The sequence below is a fragment of the Prunus avium genome, chromosome 3 (assembly GCF_965620075.1).
Source record: "Prunus avium chromosome 3, drPruAviu1.hap1.1, whole genome shotgun sequence".
Taxonomy (NCBI): Eukaryota; Viridiplantae; Streptophyta; class Magnoliopsida; order Rosales; family Rosaceae; genus Prunus; species Prunus avium.
In genome coordinates this window covers 4,170,894-4,193,278 of record NC_142286.1, presented here as the reverse complement: position 1 = coordinate 4,193,278, position 22,385 = coordinate 4,170,894, and the positions used below count along the sequence as shown (strand labels likewise).

Here is a 22,385-nt window from a genome sequence, read left to right as displayed (position 1 = left end):
CATGAAGACGAATGAACTGAGCTGTATTTCTGGACTTACAATAGAAGGAGAGTGAAAGTTGAAGACCACCCCTTCTTTTGGCTTGAACTTCCAAAGATATTGTTGCAGTTGATGAAACCATGAAGTGCCAATAGCACGCACGGGACTTACGGAAAGATCAACGTTTTCTAACTTCGTTGATTTCAAAGAAAACGAAGGCTGAAATTTGTCACCACCACTGTATTCATAAGAAACAAGGTTGGGAGTCTCTATGCTGATCTTCTTTACTGTAGTGTTACCGTCGAAGTTTAAAGATAATGCCTTGAGTTTGTGACTCGAGATTTTCAGCTCTGTTTATACAAAACTGCCCTCCAAGTTTAACTTCTCAAGAAAGGGAAATTTCAAAAGAAGTGTCGCAATATATTGAGTGGTAATTGCAAGCAGAGGAGTTTGCATTATCAACTCCTTTAAATTAATGCAGTTGATTGCTTCAAGGTCCAACGGGTCATTGAGGTAGGAATATCGAAGAGTTTGAAGACTGGATGCTTCAACCTTGTAGCGATAAACTCTAGTAAAGAGTAGCTCAACAGTCTTAAGCTTGGAAAATCCACAGAGCTGAAGATCTTTTAGGTTTTTACAGAAATTGAATTTTAAAGTCTCAATAGAAGGACATCTAGAAAGGAGCTCATTGGTAAGTCCATGTAAATCAGACTCTAACAAACTGAGCTCTTTTAGGCAGCTAAATCTCATGCCCTCTTGCTTTAAGGCTTCCTTGGAAATATCACAATAATGTAACCTCAATACAACTAATGACCCAAGATCAGAACTAGCAGGTGGAAAACTGTACCTTGGGATTAATTTATTACTGCATTTGAACATGAGCTCCAGCACTTCGACATAGTGTCTGATGACCAACTTGATCCAACGGTCAATATCAGAGATTTGCTTTTTCTTGTGAAGTTTCCCTGCCAGCAGGGTAAAGCGAACTATCCTTTTCTGATCTTCATGTTCATGTAGCACTCTCAAGGATTCATCCACAGAAGTTACAGACTCCTCTGCTGACCGTTTCCTTTTTCGACCCTGACCATCTTCATCAACCATGAAAAAAAAAAATCTAGAGACCGGTAGTGAGTTCCATACACTTTTCCATGTTCTTGACAAGAAGCTCATACGGACTGCATCTTGTGCAGGCAAGCGAAAGAGGATTTGTTGCATAATGGATTCTGGCAACTGCGATATTAAATCCATAAGGTTGATTTTCCTGACTATGTGTAGTTTGTTTGGATGAATGACAGATGACGAATGATCTATGGAGAAGCAAAGAGAGAACCTCCTCCCTCTCAGATTTACAAGTTCCTATCCTAGTTGTACTTTAATTAGCCGTATATATAAAGGACTCTTTTTCCTTGCTTCTTACGTAAATAGGATCATCCAATCCTGTGCGATATTTGGATTAGGGTTTGTGCTACAAGTTCGTTCTGATTTTTTAACCCTTAATTTTGGGCCCAATTTTCATGTTTTGTATACTATCACAAGTAAATTTGCCAGCTGGCACTAAAAGAAATCAGGAAACTTAGCATTAGGGGAAGTACGAAATCTGGGAACTTAAAAATAGGGAAAGTAAAAATAATTGGCAAACTGGATCCGGATCCTCGATCTGCTCTGATTTTCTCTGCCATGATTTACTTTACTTTTGTTCTCCATACACCACCTCATTAAAATTTAATCTAAGGGACTTAAAAATTGACACATCATCTTTCTAACAAAAACCCAATTTACTCCTAATTAAAAAAGAAAAAAAACCTTAATCCAACTAACGGCAAAGTTAACATCATGTCCTCTTTCTTTTCTTCCTTCTTCCTGTCTCACTTTTTTTTTTTGAGTCAATCCCTGTCTCACGTCTCTTGCACTCTCTGATATGAAAAAAAAAAGAGAAAGAAATAGAATATCCCAGGATTAATTAGACCAAAAAAAAAGACTCAGGATTACAGCAAACAAACGACGAAAGCAGGTTGTCTTTAATCAAACCAACAAAATAGGAGAATTGCATTTTCTCCAATAAAATAAAAAATAAAAATACTTGTGCAATTGGGTGAAGAAGCTGCAGAGAAAGAAAGAAGAGAAACACAGCTGGAAAGGGGGGACGTGAGAAAGGAGATAGAAAAAAAATTGGTTGTCTTTGGTAAAAAGCAATGGTGCCCTTGATCCCTACACCCTTGGCATTGGATCCAAATAAGGCGACTCCCCGTGTCCATGTGGAGAAAGTAAGAAATGGGTGACGCTGTGCCTATGCCGATTTTAGCAATGTATGCAGATCCCAGTTTATGATCAACTATGGGACGCACAACATTAACATTGGAATTGTTGTGCTTTGCGTAAGTGTTTGGCGTGAACTTTGGATAGGAGAATAAGCTTTTGGATTCTTTGTTCTTGTGTGAGGGGTGACTCTGGGGAATCACGGTGGATGAGCTTAATGGTCAATCCAGGTTTTGCAGTGGTGACTCTTGGTTACAACAGAGAGTTGCTAATAGAATGTAGAGACAAAGAAATTTGACTGTGTTGGCCATGGCAATTTCAATGTTTTGCTGAGCAATCTTTAACCAACGCTCCCAAGTTAGTCATGTCTTAGAAAGTGACACAATCTGTTATTCTATTCTAGATAACGCTCTTCAGATTAAAAAAAAAAAAGATCTGGGTATTGCACATAATGTTTGGGGGATTGATCCGAAAGTGCTAAAATTTTCTGTGCTAGGATCTCCTTGACTCTAAAAATAGAGATGACGCCTCACTAAAATGTAATCTAAAGGTAAAAACTTTAACAATGCATTTCAGAGGAATGAAAAAAACAATAGGAAATCAGTAACACGTGCTAGTATATATCTGTGTCATGAGTAACTGGATGTAATGTAAAGGAATGTAACTGCATCAATAAGATCACCTGATGAACATATGCTTCTTGATAATTAGCAATGTAAAATTTTGAATAATTTTGAATAATCAACATAGTTATTTAGACAAAACAAGCAGCATCCATCCATGTAGTGCTTAAATTCTATATAAAAGGAAAGCAGTATTCTTTTCAAACAATAGTAGGAAGCTACCATTGAAACTACAAACTACGTACAATTGTCAATAAAAATAGCTACTCTAATGCTAGTACCACTGTAGCTTTAAATTGATCGTAGAAACTTCTTCAAAATTTCTCAATCTATCACGGCGGGCTATACCTTCATGACCAATCACGCGTTTTCCATCTTTAATAGCATCAAAACCTTCAATCTTAACGGACTTTAAGTCATGCCGCCAACATTTGATATGGTTTTCTTTACAACAGAGGAGATTTATTTCCCTACACGACATTAACTTCTTGTATAAATCCTGAAACGTACGAAGGTCACATGCAGTGAATAGTTATGGAACCTACACACATAAGAAATTAAGCAGCCAATATTGTCCTATAAGATTACCAAATTATTACCTTTATCGCCAGGTTTTTTTCAACTGAGAAGATGTATAGGGTGATTGGACGAAAAATCCAAAGCAAGCCATCAATGAGAGCTGTATGATCTATGGAAGACCTAATAAGACCAACCCGCAAATACTTGATTTTCGAAACCGGAGAACTTGTTTCTTCTCTTAATTCTTCCCGAGCAAATCTGATCTGTATGCATATTTTAGAAAAATAAGTTAATAAAGGTGACAAATATACAATAAATACATCATGAAGAAGAATGAATTGAGCTGTATTTGTGGACTTACAACTGGGGGAGAGAAAACTGTTAAGACCAATCCTTGTTTTGGCGCGAACTTTCCAAGATATTCTTGCAGATGAAGAAACCATGAAGTGCCAATAGCACTCCTGGGTTTTACGGTAAGATCAACTTTTTCCAGCTTCATAGAATTCAAAGAAAAGGACGGCGGAAATTTGTGACCGATGTATTTGTAAGAAACAAGGTTGGGAGTCTCTATGCTGATCTTCTTTATCATAGTGTCATCTTGGAAATTCAATGTTAATGCCTTGAGTTGGTGACTCAAGATTTTCAGCTCTGTTGATTTATAAGAGACTGACAAGTTTATCTTCTCAAGAAAGGGAAATTTCGAAAGAAGTGTCTCAATATATTGAAGGCTAATTTCACCGCTAGGAGTTTCCATTTTCAATTCCTTTAAATTACTGCAGTTGATTGCTTCAAGGTCCAATTGGGATTTTTGGTTCAAGGTCCAATAACGAAGAGTTTGAAGATTGGATGCTTCAATCTTGTAGCTATGAGCTCTAATAGTGGCTAGGTAAACATTCTTGAGCTTGGAAAATCCACAGAGCCGAAGATCTTTTAGGTTCTCACATAAATATAAAGTTAAATTCTCAATAGAAGGACATTTAGAAAGGAGCTCATTGGTTAATCCATTCAAATCCACATATGACAAACTGAGCTCTTTTAGGCAGCTAAATCTCATGCCCTCTTGCTTTAAGGCTTCCTTGGAAATGTCACAATAATAACTTAACCTCAATACAACTAATGACCCAAGATCAGAACTAGCAGGAGGAAAACTGTACCTTGGGATTAATTTATCAATAGAATTGAATAATTTGTTTATGTGGAGGTCCAGCACTTGGACATAGTGTTTGATGAGCAACTTGATCCAACGGTCGATATCAGAGGCTTGCTCTTTCTTGTGAAGTGTCCCTCTCAGCCTAAAATTAATTATCCTTTTCTGATCTTCATGTTGATGTAGAACTCTCAAGGACTCGTCCACAGAAGTTACAGACTCCTCTTCTGACCTTTTCCTCTTTCGATGCAGACCATCTTCACTTTCCATATAAAAATTAAATTCAGAGACAGGTAGTGAGTTCCATAGACTTTTCCATGTTGTTGACAAGAAGCTCATTCGGACTGGGCAGGCAAGCGAAAGAGGATTTGTTGCATAATGGATTCCGGCAACTGCGATATTCGATCCATATATACTAGATGAATGATGAATGTTTTCTGAAGAAACTAAAAAGAGAAATTATTGTACGCTACTGAAACCCTAGCTATAGTTTTCCCTCACTACTACAAAAAAAACACTTTGCGCGACGAAATAAGTTTGTTGCGCAAAGTACAATTTCGTCGCACAAAGTTTGGGCGACGAAATTTTGGTCGCGCAAGTTCTGTCGCTCAAAGATCGTCAAGAAAGGGTTTGCGCGACGAAAAATATTCTTTGTCGCGCAAAGCCACTTTGCGCGACGAATGATAAGGCTTTGCGCGACGAACACTAACGTCGCTCAAAGCTACTTTGTGCGACGAATCTTAACCACTTTGCGCGACGAATGCTAACTACTTTGTGCGACGAATACTAACACTTTGCGCGACGAATATGATCTACTTTGCGCGACGAATATTATTTACTTTGCGCGATGAAAATTAACGTCGCCAAATATACTTTGCGCGATGAATCCTAATGTCGGGCAAATCTTTGCGCGACGAAATATTCAATTTTTTTAAATTTTTGTTTTTTAAATTTTTTTAATTAAAATAAACTAGTTTAATAGTTTGGGCCGACTAAATATTTTGTCGCGCAAGGTTTTTGACATTTTGTTTTATTATTTCTCTTATATCAATTTCATTATATTAATTTTTTTTCAAATTTTTACTTTTTAAATTTAATTTAATTGTATGATATTATTTTTTTTAATTACTTTAATTTAAATTGACATATTCAAAATAAAATTACATATGAAAAATACTGGTCAAATTATCCAATACATATAATATTCAAAATGTACACATAAATTAACAAAGTACAATAATAAAATCTACAAGCCTATTGTGGTGGTAGTGGCGGAGGATTCCCAAATTTTCCTCAACTTTAGCCGTAAAAGTCTCGACGATTCCCTACAAAAAAAAAAAAAAAATATTGTCAAATAACAAAAAAATAACATAAATAATAACAAAAAATTGGCATAAACTCAAAACTAACTCCAAAAACACATATTAATGAACAAAATTTAAAATTTGGAGAGAATATACCTTTTGGCAAGATTTTGAGTGAGTGAGAATGAGAGAGGGAGAAGTGAGTGTGAGAGAATTTGAGAAGATAGTGAGAGAGAGATGAAAGAGTGAGTGAGAGTGAGAGATGATGAAAAGAGAGATAAGAGAGTGAGTGAGAGTGAGAGATAGTGAAGAGAGAGATGAGAGATTAAGTGAGAGGAATGAGTGTGAGAGAAAGGGTAGGATTTGGGGAGAGGGAAAGAGAGAGGAGAGGTAAGAGTAGAAGACATTGAGAAAATGGTGGAGGACTTATTTTGGTTTTAAAAGCCGTATCACTTTGCGCGACGAAATAATATATTGGTCGCGCAAAGTCTCGAAAAAATTTTAAATTTTTTTTTCCCATTTTTGGTGCGCGCCCAAATGTTTAGGGTTTTGCGCGACGAATTTTTGGTCGCTCAATGTTTTGCGCGACCAAAATATTCCAGCGTCCCATTTTTGGTGCCCGCCCAAAATTTTAGAGTCTACTTTGCGCGACGAAACATTATATATTGGTCACGCAAAGTTGTAATTTTTTTTTTTTAAATTCCCATTTTTGGTACCCTCCCAAATTTTCAGAGCAAACTTTGCGCGACGAAACACATATATTGGTCGCGCAAAGTCGTAAATTTTTTTAATTTTAAATTTCCCATTTTTGGTACCCGCACAAATTTTTAGAGTATACTTTGCGCAACGAAATATTATATATTGGTCGCGCAAAGTTGTAAATTTTGTTTTTTTTCAAATTCCCATTTTTTTGCCCGCCCAAATTTTTAGAGTATACTTTGCGCGACGAAACTATATATTGGTCGCGCAAAGTCGTAAATTTTTTAAAAAAAAATTCCCATTTTTGGTACCCGCCCAAATTTTTAGAGTATACTTTGTGCGACGAAATATTATATATTGGTCGCGCAGAGTTGTACATTTTTTTTTAAAAAATTCCCATTTTTTTGCCTGCCCAAATTTTTTAAAAAAATTTAAAGCTACTAATAAATATATATACTATTCAATTTCTTAAGTGTTATACGTTCAAAATAAACAAATTTAAAGCTACTCAACGATCCAACCGTCAAACTTGTTTGTTTATACTTCGAGATCATATACGCCAAAATTCAGAAAAAATAAACATTAAGAGATCAATTAATGGGACAAAACATTTCGACGGTTATAAAAGAAAAATCAAGATTTAACGGTTATTTCAACTCTGATTTTGATGATTTTTTACAGCTACACTCCTTGACCCTATATGAATACGATTGTCAATTTAAAATATTTACACTAGTAGATACCACAAAATCTTATGTTATATTTAATAAAAGTATAAATAAACTCTTAATTGTTAGTGAATATATTGTTTTGATGGGATATGTATTCTATGAAACTAGTTTCAACGATCCAACCGTCAAATTTGTTTGTTTATACTTCGAGATCGTATACCCCAAAAATCAGAAAAAATAAATATTCAGAGATCACGTAATGGGACAAAACTTTTCGATGGTTATAAACAAAAATCACGATTTAACGGTTATTTTAACTCCGATTTTGATGATTTTTTACAGCTACACTCCTTGACCCTATATGAATACAATGACTCAATTTGATCTTCAATTTAAAATATATACACTAGTGGATACCGCAAAATCTTATGTTGTATTTAATGAAAGTATAAATAAACTCTTAATTGTTAGTGAATATATTGTTTTGATAGCATACGCATTCTACAAAACTAGTTTCAACGATCCAACAGTCAAACTTGTTTGTTTACACTTCGAGATCATATACGCCAAAAATCGGAAAAAATAAATATTCAGAGATCAAGAAATAGGACAAAACTTTTGACGGTTATAAACGAAAAATCATGATTTAACGGTTATTTCAACTCTGATTTTGATGATTTTTTACAGCTACACTCCTTGACCCTATATGAATACAATGAATCAATTCGATCGTCAATTTAAAATATTTACACTAGTGGATACCACAAAATCTTATGTTACATTTAACAAAAGTATAAATAAACTCTTAATTGTTAGTGAATATATTGTTTTGATGGCATATGTATTCTATGAAACTATTTTCAACTATCCAACCGTCAAACTTGTTTGTTTATACTTCGAGATCATATACGCCAAAAATCGGAAAAAATAAACATTCAGAGATCAAGTAATAGGACAAAAAATTTCGACGGTTATAAACGAAAATTCACGATTTAACGGTTATTTCAATTTCGATTTTGATGATTTTTTACAGCTACACTCCTTGACCCTATATGAATACAATGAACCAATTTGATCGTCAATTTAAAATATTTACACTAGTGGATACCACAAAATCTTATGTTACATTTAACAAAAGTATAAATAAACTCTTAATTGTTAGTGAATATATTGTTTTGATGGCATATGTATTCTATGAAACTATTTTCAACGATCCAACCGTCAAACTTGTTTGTTTATACTTCGAGATCATATACGCCAAAAATCGGAAAAAATAAACATTCAGAGATCAAGTAATAGGACAAAATTTTTCGACGGTTATAAACGAAAATTCACGATTTAACGGTTATTTCAATTTCGATTTTGATGATTTTTTACAGCTACACTCCTTGACCCCATATGAATAGAATGAACCAATTCGACCGTCAATTTAAAATATATATTTTCTAACAAAAACCCAATCCGAACTACAATAATATATTTTTCTAACAAAATAATTTTTTTATTTTATTTATTTTTGTACATACTTTGCGAGACGAAGATTATTATTTCGTCGCGCAAAGTCATCCAAAATATTTTAAAAATAATTTTTTATTTTATTTATTTTTGTAAACACTGTGCGAGACGAAGATTATTATTTCGTCGCGCAAAGTCATCCAAAAATTTTTAAAAATAATTTTTTATTTTATTTATTTTTGTAAAGACTTTGCGAGACAAATGACACTTCGTCGCGCAAGACTTTGTGCACCGAATTTTTTCCTTTCGTCGCGCAAAGTCATGCATAGATTTTTAAAAATAATTTTTTATTTAATTTATTTTTTAAAAGACTTTACGAGACGAACCATACTTCGTCGCGCAAGACCTTGAGCGACGAATTTAAGTGTTTCGTCGCGCAAAGTTACTTTTCGCCACGATGCTTTGTCGTCGCGCAAAGTTTTGTCGCGCAAAGTGACTCTGTGCGGCGATTTGTGTTTCGGTGCGCAAAATTTAGTCACGTAAGACTTTGAGTGACAAAGTTTAATTTTCATCGCGCAAAGTCACTTTGTGCGACAAATTGTGTTTCGTCGCGCAAAGTTTGGTCGCGCAAGGGATTTTTTTTACTAGTGCCTGCATATATGTTTGGAACCGTAGCTGTAGTTTAATTAGCCCTATATATATATTATATAAAGGAGTTTTATTCCTATGTGATATTGGGCTCCTGCCACAAACCAAGCCATCCCCAAACTATAGAGTTCCTTCTTTATTTTTAGCCCAATATTCATTCTTTGTACCATAAAAAAATAATTAGAATATTTTTTTTATATAAATAATTAGAATATTCAATTAAGATTTTAAAAGACTATTTGAGGATAAAAAAGTCTAGTGGATTTAACCAGAATATAATGACTTATAGGATTTTATTTATGGATTTATATAATAAAGATTTTTTAATTAAGGATTTTCAAGATTTCTATAATAGGATTTATAAGATTTGAAAGGACCACATGGATTTTTTCTGGGTTCGACATAAGATTTTTTTAGAAGAAACAGACCCGTAAAAATTAAAAGCTAATATTATTTCATTGTTTGTATGTCTTTCTCAATACAAAAATAAGAAATAAGGCTGTGCTGGGCATATAGGTTTGCCAATTGCACATGGGTAGAACCACACTCTAGCTCCAATTGCGCAGGTTTGCCACGCTATCTGCACCCTCAATCCCAATCCACACATTTCCATGAACCCTATAGGACGAAAGGCTGCGACGTAAGGCTGTGCTGGGCATATATACCTTGCAATCATGGAGTTCCAAGATACATTATCTTTGCCATCCAAATTTTTGAATATGTAAAGCTCATCTTTGACATCCCCAAGATACATAATCTTTGCCATCCAAATTTTTGAATATGTAAAGCGCATCTTTGACATCCCCAAGATACATTATCTTTGCCTTCCAAGATACATTACCCAGTTGTAGTTCTTTCATTAAGTAGGTTTTGGCTCTGGTGACTTTTCAGGGTCCACTTTGCTTAAATTTATGAAGGGCATTCTTGATTATGAAACAACTGAGCAATACTTTTAAAGTGCTCTAAAAGATTTCTTAGTTGACTTCAACTTTTATGGCTTAGTTTGTGACTGTCGGTAGTGACTTATTTATTGAGATGACAACCCTATCACTAATTGCTGGCAAAGAGCACTTCTGCCATGCCCAAGAGCTCCACTGCCTGTGCAAGCACTCAGAATACTTGCATACGTAAAATCATCGGGTTTTGAAGAATGCCTTATCTCACTGAAAAGCTGCACACACACATCAACCTGCCACTCTTGTGAAAACCTTGAAATAATGGATGTCCACACCACATTTCTCACAGGCATTTCATCAAACGCCCTATAGGCATACACATTGGCAACAAACCCACTTCTTATTTCTATGCATGACGGAGAATCAACAGAGCTAGAATCAAACATGTCATTGAACAAAGTTGAGATTTTTATTGGTGAATTAGAATCAGAGGAAAAAAAAACAAAAAAACTCTCTATGTGCCCCTCCATATGTCTTCTATCTCGTCAGCCCACCACCGCCCCACTGCCCCACCACAGAAAAATCGGAGAACAAAGTTGAGATTTTTATTGGTGAATTGGGGGGTTGAAGGTGATGGAGAATTCACAAGATTTTATTATGCAACAGAGAGGGAGATGGGGATGGAAGGAAGGTCGTTGCTTACACCCAACAGCAAGTAGCTCTAGGTATTGGTGGTTTGGTCGTCAGGCCAGTGCACAACTGCTTGGGTGGAGGTCAAGGTGAGGAAGGAATGAATAAAAAAATTCCCATGTGAAAATCTGATGGGTTAAGGTGGGATTTGAGATAGGGTTTGGTATTTATACCTCTCACTAAAAAATTTCACACATTCCGCATTTTAAAAAAATTCTTCAAAATTAGCAAGTTTTTTTAATACCATAAGACTTTTTGTTACTTGTTTAAAGTCTTGATTGAATACCACCAGATTTGGTAACCCTATTTAAAAAATCCTAATAGTCTTAATGGAATACCACAAGACTTTTTAGATTATTTAAAAGTCTTAATTGAATACCACAAGACTTATTTATCCCAAAATAGTCTTTTAAAATCCCAATTAAATACACCCCCTTAGGCAATGACTTTGTTGTCCTTGATTGATCAAACCCAAACTCTAGTTGGTATTTTTTTGAATCTGCAATATATTTTGATATTTGCTCTTGTGCATGTAGCATTATATATTCAATTACTGAAATTCGGAGTGGTAATAAGCTGCAAAAGATATTCATAAATCCCTTTTTTTTTTTTTTGGGTATATAGGAAAACTCAAAAGAGAGAAACAAAGTGAATTAGTATACAAACTACTTCAAAAAACAAAAAATCAAAATATGTATACTCATTTTTGCTGTATGACTTGATTTCCTGATCTTGAATATATTTAATTATTAAAAATAGCATTATAACACAATCAAAGGGAGGGATATTAAGGTAAATTAATAATTTAATAAATAATTTAGTAGTAAGATGTACTCAGTTAATTTTAGAGATTTTCTATTTAAACCCCGAATTTCTCTTTGTTCACCCCAATACTTAAATCATTAAGCTGTAAGTTTTATTATTGTGTAAAAAGACAAGAAAAGTCATCCAACTTAAAAAATACAAACTATACACACACCCCCCAACTCTTCAAATTAAGTTTTAGAAAAATACAAACTCTTCTACATCATATTGCCAGATTACTTTTCTCTTTTAAAGACGTAGAACATTGACGAGCCTACCTCTTTGAAATCTGCGCAGGAGCTGATAGAAAGACTTGTTGATTGTTTCGCTGTAATGATCTTATTCTTTTCCCTTTGTTGATTGCTTTTTTTTTTTTTTTGGTACTCTTGGCTGTTGATTGCTTGGTTGTTTTGATTTTTGATTTAAAATGTATACATGATGTTTTGATAAAGCTCTTCTCTTTCTCTAGAAAAATCTGATTTTAGGCGACCACCTGTGAGTCTGAGCACCACCTGCGTATTATGACAGATACAAGTGCAGAAAAATCTCATTTGATACATCTGATTTTTCTGCATATTTAGTGATGAGGCTAAAACCATGTAGATATTAACATTAAGCAGATATTCTTAAGTTGAGACTGCAACTCTAGAGTATCTATAAGTTCCTTTCATTCTTTTTGCCAAGTAAGTTTCTTGAATCTTATAAAATATTATACCAATGATCACATAAATTCCAAGTATATACCCTTCATACGAAATTTCACTGAGATTGAGTATCAAAAACAGCAAGCTCTTGACAAAGATTGAAAGAAACAGAATATGATTTAAAAAACAAAGTTGGAAAAGGTCAGCATGTAGTCATTGTCTACAGGTCAACGGCAGCATATAAAATCATTTATGATTTACATTCCCATGAAGTCTCTCTCACAGTTGTAAATTTCCTCAAAAGATACTATTTTAGCTAATCAAAAATAAAAAACACTGACCAATTGCTTAACCTTGACAAGTACCATTTAAATATCCCAATGCTTTCCAGAAGCTCATGGAGATTAATCGTGTATTTCATCTAATATAAAAGCATTGCTTAACTGAAATTCATTGCTTAATTGTGGGGTTTAAATAGAAAATCTGTTTTTATTTTTTATTTTTTCAGCTTTGGGTGTATTTAAGGGTAGTTTGGGAAAATAGTGGGGTTTACTTAGAAATTGTGAAAATTTAAATTAAAAGTTGGGGTGAACTTAGAACATGGGGTGAACTAAGAGAAGTGTGGGGTTTAAATAGAAAATCTCTAATTTTAAGATTCGTTTAACAGCACTCTAAATATATAGATATATTTTGATATAAAAAAAATATAGAAATATATATTCCACGTTAATGAATGTTCCTTAAGAGCTGCCCCAAACTGCCACGACACGGCATCAATTGACTTGAGACCTTTTCTCTGTGAGCGGTTGACTTGAGACTTTGGTGCACCTACCTCCTATTATTTACAACCTCATAAATTTGGAAAAAGAAACAGAAATTAAAATGACTTGGTCGTTTGGATCCAAAGGCTAAATCATATGCTCATACCCTTTATAAGAAATTTACACTAATAAATATGTTTTTGAGGTTTGTGTTTTGTGCATGTTGTCTCTTTCCGGGTGCCCTGATTGATTTGTATGGTTAGAATAAGTCAAAGTAAACTCATGTATTATCGTGTTTACTTATTCCCTTTTCAGACGCAAAATTGACTAGGTCCATATTTATTTCTTGCTCCAATTCTACTACTTTGGCAATATATATTACAAGAGAACATTTCTTTTCTTGGAAATAAATTTCTTTCTGCATAATGGAGATGTTCAAACATCTTCTTTCTGCATTGCTTTGTGGTTTTGCTCTTATACTTCTAGTTCATGCACAAGATGATCAATCAGGTATATTTATATATTGATCATTTAAAACTTGAAAAATTATTAATTTTGATCATAAATGGTTCACTGACAATTTGGCTAGCTAATATACTATCTCTCTGATCACTCAGGCTTCATCAGCTTGGATTGTGGGCTGCCTACAAATTCTAGCTATTCTGAGCCAACAACAGGCCTTGACTACATTTCAGATGCAGCCTTCATATCCACTGGTGAAAGCAAAAGGATTGCCCCTCAGTACAAAGCTACTCATCAACTGCAAACAGCTTATGTCAGGAGCTTTCCTCAGGGGGTCAAGAACTGTTACAGAGTAAACATTACACAAGGGACTAAATATTTGATCCGAGCAACTTTCTTGTATGGAAATTATGACGATTTAAATAAGCTGCCAAAGTTTGATCTTCTCTTTGGAGCTAATTCTTGGGACTCAGTGGCATTTGTTGATGCATCTTTTAGTACTATCAAAGAACTTGTTCATGTCCCCACATTGGACTACATACATGTGTGTCTAGTCAACAAGGGCACTGGAACCCCATTCATTTCAGCACTGGAGTTGAGGCCTTTGAAGAACACTATTTATGCGACTCCAATGGATTCGTTGGAACTCCTCCGCCGCTTAGATGTCGGTTCGACATCCAATCAATCATACAGGTGAGACATTTCATATCTGAAGTACTACTGGTTTCAAATGTATTCTATTTTCTAGCTACTGATAACAAGTGGTACTATTACTTAAGGTATGATGATGATGCTTTGGATCGGATTTGGTTACCTTACACCTACAATAAGTGGACACAGTTAACTACCTCGCTTACCGTAGTTGATCAAGTTTACCAAGTACCATCCATAGCAATGAGAACTGCCAGCACGCCGATTGATGCCAGTGCTTCCATGAACTTCAAATGGGAATCCCCAGATACATCGTCTGAATACTATTTGTACCTGCACTTTGCTGAACTCCAGCAGCTTAAGGCCAACGAGTCCAGAGCATTCAATATCACTCTGAATGGAGATTATTGGTATGGACCAATTGTCCCAGAGTACTTGTCCACAATCACTGTGTATACCAGCTCATCCTTAACTGGAGGCAACTATAGTTTCTCCCTTGTTCAAACTGAGAATTCAACTCTCCCACCAATCCTCAATGCCATAGAGATCTACTCATTGATCGATTTATCTCAACCAGAAACCGATGGAGATGATGGTATGTGAATCATTTCAAAATCTTTCTTGTCAATTTAGTTTCAGTATTCAAGTATTTCAGCATTTAATTTGCTTGTGATAAAAAATAGTGGCTGCCATCATAAACATAAAGTCAACATATGGAGTGGACAAAGATTGGCAGGGAGACCCATGTACTCCCCAAGGCTACATGTGGGAAGGTCTTAACTGTAGCTACAGTGGATCCCCTAGAATCATATCCTTGTAAGTCTATGCCTGCTTTCTTTTTGGTTTTTCTTTTCCTCAACATCATGAATGAATTTATTGAACTTTGAATATAGGGACCTGTCCTCGAGTGGATTGACCGGGGAGATAACTTCATATATATCCAATCTTGCCATGTTACAATCTCTGTAAGTATCTCATGATCAGAAGCTCAACAAGTTAGAAAGATATATACATATAGGTTCCTCATGATGTGGTCTTTAACACTAAATCTATGCATATTGCTTAACTCAGGGATTTATCAAACAATAGCTTGACTGGATCAGTACCTGAATTTTTGTCTAAATTGCCAAACCTGAAAGTCCTGTAAGTACCTTGGATTTGAATTGTGACTGCAAAGCTGTTGATAAATTAGGAAAGCAGGGGATCAATAAACTTTCTATTCCTTTGCAGTAACCTGGAAAGAAACAAGCTCAACGGTTCAGTTCCAGCTGACCTTATTCAAAGATCAACAAGTGGTTCACTATCATTGAGGTCTGCTTCTAGCCGTAGTAGTTTCTTTTTTCATTTCCATTACAATCTTCTGTTCTTTTATCGGAAAGAAGTATTAAAATCTGTAGGAGTTACTAGACCTATTCATGCCACATTGACTATTATGTTGTTGGCTACAATTCCAATTTCCATGACTGACTATTGATCATCAACCTTGTTGATAATAGCGTGGGAGAAAATGCAGACTTATGCGCATCAATTTCATGCAAAAAGTAGAAGAAGAAGAAAAATATAGTAATTCCAATAATAGCATCAATTGGCGGGTTTTCTATTCTTGTGGTAGCAGCAGTGGCTATATTCATGGGCCTGAAAAGAGGAAGAAAACAAGGAGGTAAACTATAAAGTTTAAGACTAAACGACAGAAAATTTGGTTATCAAGAATACATGTTCCGAAGTAAACACAGAAATTGTATTCCTATGCTTATGAAACTCCTGATGATCTATTTCAGCAGTTCCACAACAACCCAATAATCAAGTTGATTCATTCGAGTCCAAAAAACGCCAATTCACGTACTCAGACGTCCTGAGGATCACAAATAACTTTCAGACAAAAGTTCTTGGGAGAGGTGGATTCGGAAAAGTTTACCATGGTTATGTTGATGATACTCAAGTAGCTGTGAAGATGCTTTCTCCAACATCAGGTCAAGGATACCAACAATTTCAAGCAGAGGCATGTACTCTAAGAACTCATGGATAAATTATAATGACCTCATTTATATTTTTAGGACCAAAATATCACTTTGAAGCTTAACTTGCAGGTCAAACTTCTTATCAGAGTTCATCATAGAAACTTGACTAGCCTTGTTGGATACTGCAATGAAGGAACCAATATGGCACTCATCTACGAATTTATGGCCAATGGAGATTTGGAATCACATCTTCTAGGTAGGGGTCTCGATTAAATTTGGACTCGACCTACTTTGAATCAAATATTAAACAAAAAGTAAACTGGGTTTTGTTAACTGTATAGGTGAGGACAGTAATGCAAACGTGTTGACTTGGGAAGGTAGACTTCAAATAGCAACAGATGCAGCACAAGGTTAGCCAGTGGAGACTTTGGGCAATCAAAATCTATTCAATGCTTTCCTATTTTGTTTGCAGTAACAAAACAATGGATTTGAAATGTAGGATTGGAGTACCTACACAACGGTTGTAAGCCGCCTATTGTCCATAGAGATGTGAAGGCAACAAATATTTTGTTGGCTGAAAATTTCCAAGCAAAATTAGCTGACTTTGGCCTGTCCAGAATTTTCCCAACTGATGGAGGCACTCATATGTCCACAGCTGTAGCTGGCACCCCTGGATACCTTGACCCTGAGTAAGAAGTCTCTGTGTCATTTATTTATGCATGGTTTTCAATTTTCTTTAAAGCAATGTGGAACTTTATATAGAAGACTGGCAACTTTACACGTGAGTCATATTTGACTTGCAGGTACCACACTACAGGATGGCTGAATGAGAAAAGTGATGTTTATAGCTTCGGAGTTGTGCTGTTGGAGATCATCACTAGCCGCCATGCGATATCTAGAACACAAGAGAAAGTTCATGTCAGTCAATGGGTTAGCTCCATGCTTGCTAAAGGGGATATCAAAACTATCATTGATCCGAGGTTACGTGGAGATTACGAAATTAACTCTGCCTGGAAGGCTGTTGAACTAGCAATGGAGTGTGTGTCTGAAACATCCACCAGAAGGCCAAACATGAGTGCGGTAGTGACAGGGTTGAAGGAGTGTTTGGCAGCAGAGTTGGCTCGAACCAACGTGAGCCGTGTGACTGAATCAACAGATTCAGTTGTGTACTCTATGAATGTGACTACTGAACTCAGTCCTTTTGCAAGGTAATTCTTTGTGTCCAGAAGGTGAATTTCGAAAGCGGAGTAGTTTTCATTTTCCATTTCCTCTGTTTTAAGCTTCATTCATTGTCCAATGCTTTTGTAATTGTATTTGTTATATCATCTTGTGTTGAAGATTTGTGGTTGTGAGGGTCTTCAGTAAGGCTCTGCAACTATGTAATTGTAAAAAATGTACTGGTATGATATTTGTATATGTATCTGTATCATGAATCATGATGTAATATCATTATAGTTGGTGATCCTTTCCCTTTTTAATTTAAAAGACATAAACAACAATGCATAGAGAAGTCGATGCTGGTAACAGATTTAACATATTGAGAGGTTGACTTTTGAAAACCACATAGAATTTGCAATTTGCAGGAACCATGTTCTTGCCACTTGGTAAATGAATAGCTTTTGGACAACAAGATACAGAAGATCCACATTTACTCCCAAAACCTGGATAGTCGGTGTGGTTTATTTCATGAAACTTATATTGTATGACTACCAACAAAAGAATTGTAACAGCAATCTATTAAAAAAAAAAAAATTATGAGAGTGTGTATTACTAGAGAAAATGAATTTATAGCAAGGAAGTCGACACAGCATGTCAATCAATACAACATCAAGGAGATCTTCCAAACTCAAAAAGTCTTGGTGCAAATTAGTAGTGGACCACCTATTGTTGTATTGATCCAATGCAGGGCTTACGCATCATGGCTTGTATAGAGCCAACTACACCAACACTAAGAATCCCAAAATAAAATATGAAACTAAATCAAAATTTTTTTTTACCCTAATCTACAAACTGGGGTTTAAAGTTAGGAACTTTCCTGAAAATCTACTGAATACTGAAAATTGAGGAGTTTACCTGGTCAAGACTCAAAGAGGACGATTTTGTTGAGCTCCCAAACACAAAAATAGCAGGAAAATGAAGAAATTAAATGAAATAGGATCATCCAATCCTGTGCGATATTTGGATTAGGGTTTGTGCAACAAGTTCGTTCTGATTTTTTAACCCTTAATTTTGGGCCCAATTTTCATGTTTTGTATACTATCACAAGTAAATTTTCCAGCTGGCACTAAAAGAAATCAAGAAACTTAGCATTAGGGGAAGTACGAAATCTAGGAACTTAAAAATAGGGAAAGTAAAAATAATTGGCAAACTGGAACGTGTTGGGAATTAAATAAACGAACACAAAGAGAATAATTTAAGTGGTAAAACCCCACCTCTGGGGAAAATCCACGGGACTCCTCTGTCCAACACAAATCCACTATAGAACGATGATTACAAGAAGTACTCACACACTTATCCTAGACACATTCTAGATAATGTTTACCGACTTCTTCATAACTCAACTTCTGCCACGGGATGATCTTCGACACTCCTTATATTGAACACAATATTGGTCACGATTGCTTCAAGCTCGTTGGAGGAAAATCGCCACCACGGTCTTGGTGCCCTCAACCGTATGAGTCATCGACATGCATATGAATTCAATATGAATGATAAAAAGATTTGATAAATCACCGAATGAACATCGAACACTTGATGATTTATCTCAAATAAATGCACATTAGCTTTTGCTTCAGAATTCTATCAGCTCAACACGAATATATGAAAGCTATATAAAAACCAAGGAGAGGCATGCTACTTTTATTCAAAGCTTCCTATGCCTAGTCAGCTGGCAGCACCCGAGTACCAAACCCACTTCAATTATTACTATAAGATATTAACTCAATCTGGACTCTTGTGAAGACCCCAAATAGGAGACCACAAATAGTATATTCAAACATGAATATTAGTTCAATATGGATTTTTAGTGAAAACGCCAACCAGCCAATTTTTAATAGAAAAACAATATCTATTAAAACAAAAGAATTAGACCAATCAAGTAAGAGATGATTTCAACGTGCAAGACATAATAGGAAAAGATAATATTTTAACTTAAATCAAAGTAGAGTCCAACTAGAAAAGTAATCTTAAGAGATAAAATTTAATCCTATTAAAAATACTTGATTGAAAAAAAACTCAAACTAGGAATCCTATAATGAATGCATGATTATGTCATGATTTACCTGAAGTCAAGTTTCTCATATCGGTCAAGTCATGCCTCGGATGAATGGGGTTGAATGAGTTGTGCCAAAACGTCTAGTAACAATTCTTCACACACTAATTTTCAACCTATGCTAGAGTATAGGAAATGACAATACAATTTTCATACTAACACACGTGATAGTATATATCTGTGTCATTGAGTAACTGGGTGTAAAGGAATGTAACAGCATCAATAAGATCACCTGATGAACATATGCTTCTTGATAATTAGCAATGTAAAATTTTGAATAATTTTGAATAATCAACATAGTTATTTAGACAAAACAAGCAGCATCCATCCATGTAGTGCTTAAATTCTATATAAAAGGAAAGCAGATTCTTTTCAAACAATAATAGGAAGCTATCACTGAAACTACAAACTACAATTGTCAATAAAAATAGCTACCCTAATGCTAGTACCACTGTAGCTTTAAAGTGATCCTAGAAACTTCTTCAAGATTTCTCAATAATCCACGGCGGGCTAGACCTTCACGACCAATCACGCGTCTTCCATCTTTAATACCATCAAAACCTTCAATCTTAACAGACTTTAAGTCATGCCGCCAACATTTGATATGGTTTTCTTTACAACAGAGGAGATTTGTTTCCCTATACGACATTAACTTCTTGTATAAATCCTGAAACGTACGAAGGTCACATGCAGTGAATAGTTATGGAACCCACACACATAAGAAATTAAGCAGCCAATATTGTCCTATAAGATTACCAAATTATTACCTTTATCGCCAGGTTTTTTTCAACTGAGAAGATGTATAGGGTGATTGGACGAAAAATCCAAAGCAAGCCATCAATGAGAGCTGTATGATCTATGGAAGACCTAATAAGACCAACCCGCAAATACTTGATTTTCGAAACCGGAGAACTTGTTTCTTCTCTTAATTCTTCCCGAGCAAATCTGATCTGTATGCATATTTTAGAAAAATAAGTTAATAAAGGTGACAAATATACAATAAATGCATCATGAAGAAGAATGAAGTGAGCTGTATTTGTGGACTTACAACTGGGGGAGAGAAAACTGTTAAGCTCAACCCTTGTTTTGGCGCGAACTTTCCAAGATATTCTTGCAGATGAAGAAACCATGAAGTGCCAATAGCACTCCTGGGTTTTACGGTAAGATCAACTTTTTCCAGCTTCATAGAATTCAAAGAAAAGGACGGCGGAAATTCGTGACTGATGTATTTGTAAGAAACAAGGTTGGGAGTCTCTATGCTGATCTTCTTTATCATAGTGTCATCTTGGAAATTCAATGTTAATGCCTTGAGTTGGTGACTCAAGATTTTCAGCTCTGTTGATTTATAAGAGACTGACAAGTTTATCTTCTCAAGAAAGGGAAATTTCGAAAGAAGTGTCTCAATATATTGAAGGCTAATTTCACCGCTAGGAGTTTCCATTATCAACTCCTTTAAATTACTGCAGTTGATTGCTTCAAGGTCCAAATGGGATTTTTGCGTTAAAAAATTGTAATAACGAAGAGTTTGAAGATTGGATGCTTCAATCTTGTAGCTATGAGCTCTAATAGTGGCTAGGTAAACATTCTTGAGCTTGGAAAATCCACAGAGCCGAAGATCTTTTAGGTTCTCACATAAATATAAAGTTAAATTCTCAATAGAAGGACATCTAGAAAGGAGCTCATTGGTTAATCCATTCAAATCCACATATGACAAACTGAGCTCTTTTAGGCAGCTAAATCTCATGCCCTCTTGCTTTAAGGCTTCCTTGGAAATATCACAATAATAACTTAACCTCAATACAACTAATGACTCAAGATCAGAACTAGCAGGAGGAAAACTGTACCTTGGGATTAATTTATCAATAGAATTGAATAATTTGTTTATGTGGAGGTCCAGCACTTGGACATAGTGTTTGATGAGCAACTTGATCCAACGGTCGATATCAGAGGCTTGCTCTTTCTTGTGAAGTGTCCCTCTCAGCCTAAAATTAATTATCCTTTTCTGATCTTCATGTTGATGTAGAACTCTCAAGGACTCGTCCACAGAAGTTACAGACTCCTCTTCTGACCTTTTCCTCTTTCGATCCAGACCATCTTCACTTTCCATACAAAAATTAAATTCAGAGACAGGTAGTGAGTTCCATAGACTTTTCCATGTTGTTGACAAGAAGCTCATACGGACTGCATCCTGGGCAGGCAAGCGAAAGAGGATTTGTTGCATAATGGATTCCGGCAACTGCGATAGTCGATCCATACTAGATGAATGATGAATGTTTTCTGAAGAAACTAAAAAGAGAAATTATTGTACGCTACTAAACCCTAGCGGTTTTCCCTGCACATATGTTTGGAACCCTAGCTGTAGTTTAATTAGCCCTATATATATATATATATATATATATATATATATATATATTATATAAAGGAGTTTTATTCCTATGTGATATTGGGCTCCTGCCACAAACCAAGCCATCCCCAAACTATAGAGTTCCTTCTTTATTTTTAGCCCTTAACGTTGGGCCCAATATTCATTCTCTGTACCATAAAAAAATAATTAGAATATTGAACCTTTTGAAGAATTCCGCCAACTTAGGCAATGACTTTATTGAACCTTTCAAGAATTAGAATATTTTTTTATACAAATAATTAGATATATAGATATATTTTGATAATAAAAAATATAGAAATATATATTCCACGTTAATGAATGTTCCTTGTTTTTTTTTTGGGGGTCAAACGTTAATGAATGTTCCTTTGTTGTGCAGGTTGGTAGTGAAATTACAAAGAGCTGCCTCAAAGTGCGGCGACACGGTATCGATTGACTTTAGACCCTTTTTCGGTCATCGGCTGACTTGAGAGACTTTGGTGCACCTACCACAACACCACCTTATATTTACAACCTCATAAATTTGGAAAAAGAAACAGAAATTAAAAACAAAAGAGATGAAAA

The 22,385-nt window shown here is 35.3% G+C and overlaps 4 protein-coding genes across 5 annotated transcripts; 2 read left to right on the top strand and 2 right to left on the bottom strand.

Annotated features, from left to right (window-relative positions):
* Positions 1–3,132: 3,132 nt before the first annotated feature.
* LOC148295471 (uncharacterized) lies at positions 3,133–4,794 on the bottom strand. The gene is made up of 3 exons (XM_088250193.1): positions 3,739–4,794; positions 3,458–3,640; positions 3,133–3,357 (listed from the first exon to the last, which is right to left on the bottom strand). The coding sequence occupies exons 1-3, from the start codon at positions 4,792–4,794 to the stop codon at positions 3,133–3,135; spliced, it is 1,464 nt and encodes a 487-aa protein (XP_088106319.1).
* Positions 4,795–13,490: 8,696 nt separating this feature from the next.
* LOC148295470 (LRR receptor-like serine/threonine-protein kinase IOS1) lies at positions 13,491–16,128 on the top strand. Of its 2 annotated transcripts, none has more exons than XM_088249760.1 (9): positions 13,491–13,606; positions 13,714–14,251; positions 14,338–14,804; positions 14,893–15,025; positions 15,103–15,174; positions 15,281–15,352; positions 15,440–15,520; positions 15,706–15,869; positions 15,991–16,128. In XM_088249760.1, exons 1-8 carry the CDS (start codon positions 13,522–13,524, stop codon positions 15,752–15,754), a joined length of 1,497 nt encoding a protein of 498 aa, XP_088105886.1. In that variant the 5' UTR covers positions 13,491–13,521; the 3' UTR covers positions 15,755–15,869; positions 15,991–16,128. The 2 variants fall into 2 exon arrangements, with proteins under 2 accessions (XP_088105886.1, XP_088105885.1); XM_088249759.1 differs by having other exon boundaries at positions 15,988–16,125.
* Positions 16,050–17,664, top strand: LOC148295469 (putative leucine-rich repeat receptor-like serine/threonine-protein kinase At2g04300). Its single transcript, XM_088249758.1, has 5 exons — positions 16,050–16,208; positions 16,297–16,423; positions 16,509–16,577; positions 16,667–16,856; positions 16,971–17,664. The coding sequence occupies exons 1-5, from the start codon at positions 16,161–16,163 to the stop codon at positions 17,377–17,379; spliced, it is 843 nt and encodes a 280-aa protein (XP_088105884.1). The 5' UTR covers positions 16,050–16,160; the 3' UTR covers positions 17,380–17,664.
* A 2,216-nt stretch (positions 17,665–19,880) lies between these two features.
* LOC148295468 (putative F-box/FBD/LRR-repeat protein At4g13965) lies at positions 19,881–21,692 on the bottom strand. The gene is made up of 3 exons (XM_088250192.1): positions 20,487–21,692; positions 20,206–20,388; positions 19,881–20,105 (listed from the first exon to the last, which is right to left on the bottom strand). The coding sequence occupies exons 1-3, from the start codon at positions 21,690–21,692 to the stop codon at positions 19,881–19,883; spliced, it is 1,614 nt and encodes a 537-aa protein (XP_088106318.1).
* Positions 21,693–22,385: the final 693 nt, after the last annotated feature.